Here is a 445-nt window from a genome sequence, read left to right as displayed (position 1 = left end):
AGAGTCGTTTCAAGAAATGGCTTCGGAGAGCAGTCAAGGGGAAAGCGGCAGTGGATAGGTGCAAGGAAATAAAGGACGCTGGTCACATCCCGAGCGCTGCCAACGGTGATTCTCAGTTTAATACATTCGGCTACCCAACGTTTAATGAGGAGGACGGCACTACTTGGCTGCAGAAACGCTTGTCTCTTTCGGTCGTCGCCGGCTACCCTGTACCCATTCGAGTGGGGGGAGAAGACTACTACGTTCAAGGGACATACGACGAGATCACTGCATTCCTTGAGTGTTTCGAGGACTACGAGGTTATCGCGTCCAAGCTCACCCCAGAAGGTCACTGGGTAGCAGACGACGAACTGGGCCCTCTCTATCTGCAAATTCAAAATACACACCAGGACGTCCGATCACCGATCGGAAGCCCACTTCATCCTGTAATCCGCTTGGGTCTGAT

At 52.6% G+C, this 445-nt stretch overlaps 1 protein-coding gene across 1 annotated transcript in view; it reads left to right on the top strand.

Moving 5' to 3' along the window:
• Positions 1–2: 2 nt before the first annotated feature.
• The window catches only part of CSUI_009221 (uncharacterized protein), a gene marked incomplete at its 5' end in the record, with an annotated part of 2,029 nt that continues 1,586 nt past the window's right edge, over positions 3–445 (top strand). Inside the window, one exon of the mRNA XM_068069337.1 lies at positions 3–445. This exon is cut by the window's right edge and continues 1,586 nt beyond it. Within this exon, the coding sequence (XP_067918687.1) occupies positions 3–445 (443 nt within the window).

The sequence above is a fragment of the Cystoisospora suis genome (genome assembly GCF_002600585.1).
Source record: "Cystoisospora suis strain Wien I chromosome Unknown contig_5439, whole genome shotgun sequence".
Classification (NCBI taxonomy): domain Eukaryota; phylum Apicomplexa; class Conoidasida; order Eucoccidiorida; family Sarcocystidae; genus Cystoisospora; species Cystoisospora suis.
The sequence above is the reverse complement of the archived record's forward strand: the minus strand, read 5'-3'. Positions and strand labels throughout refer to the sequence as shown.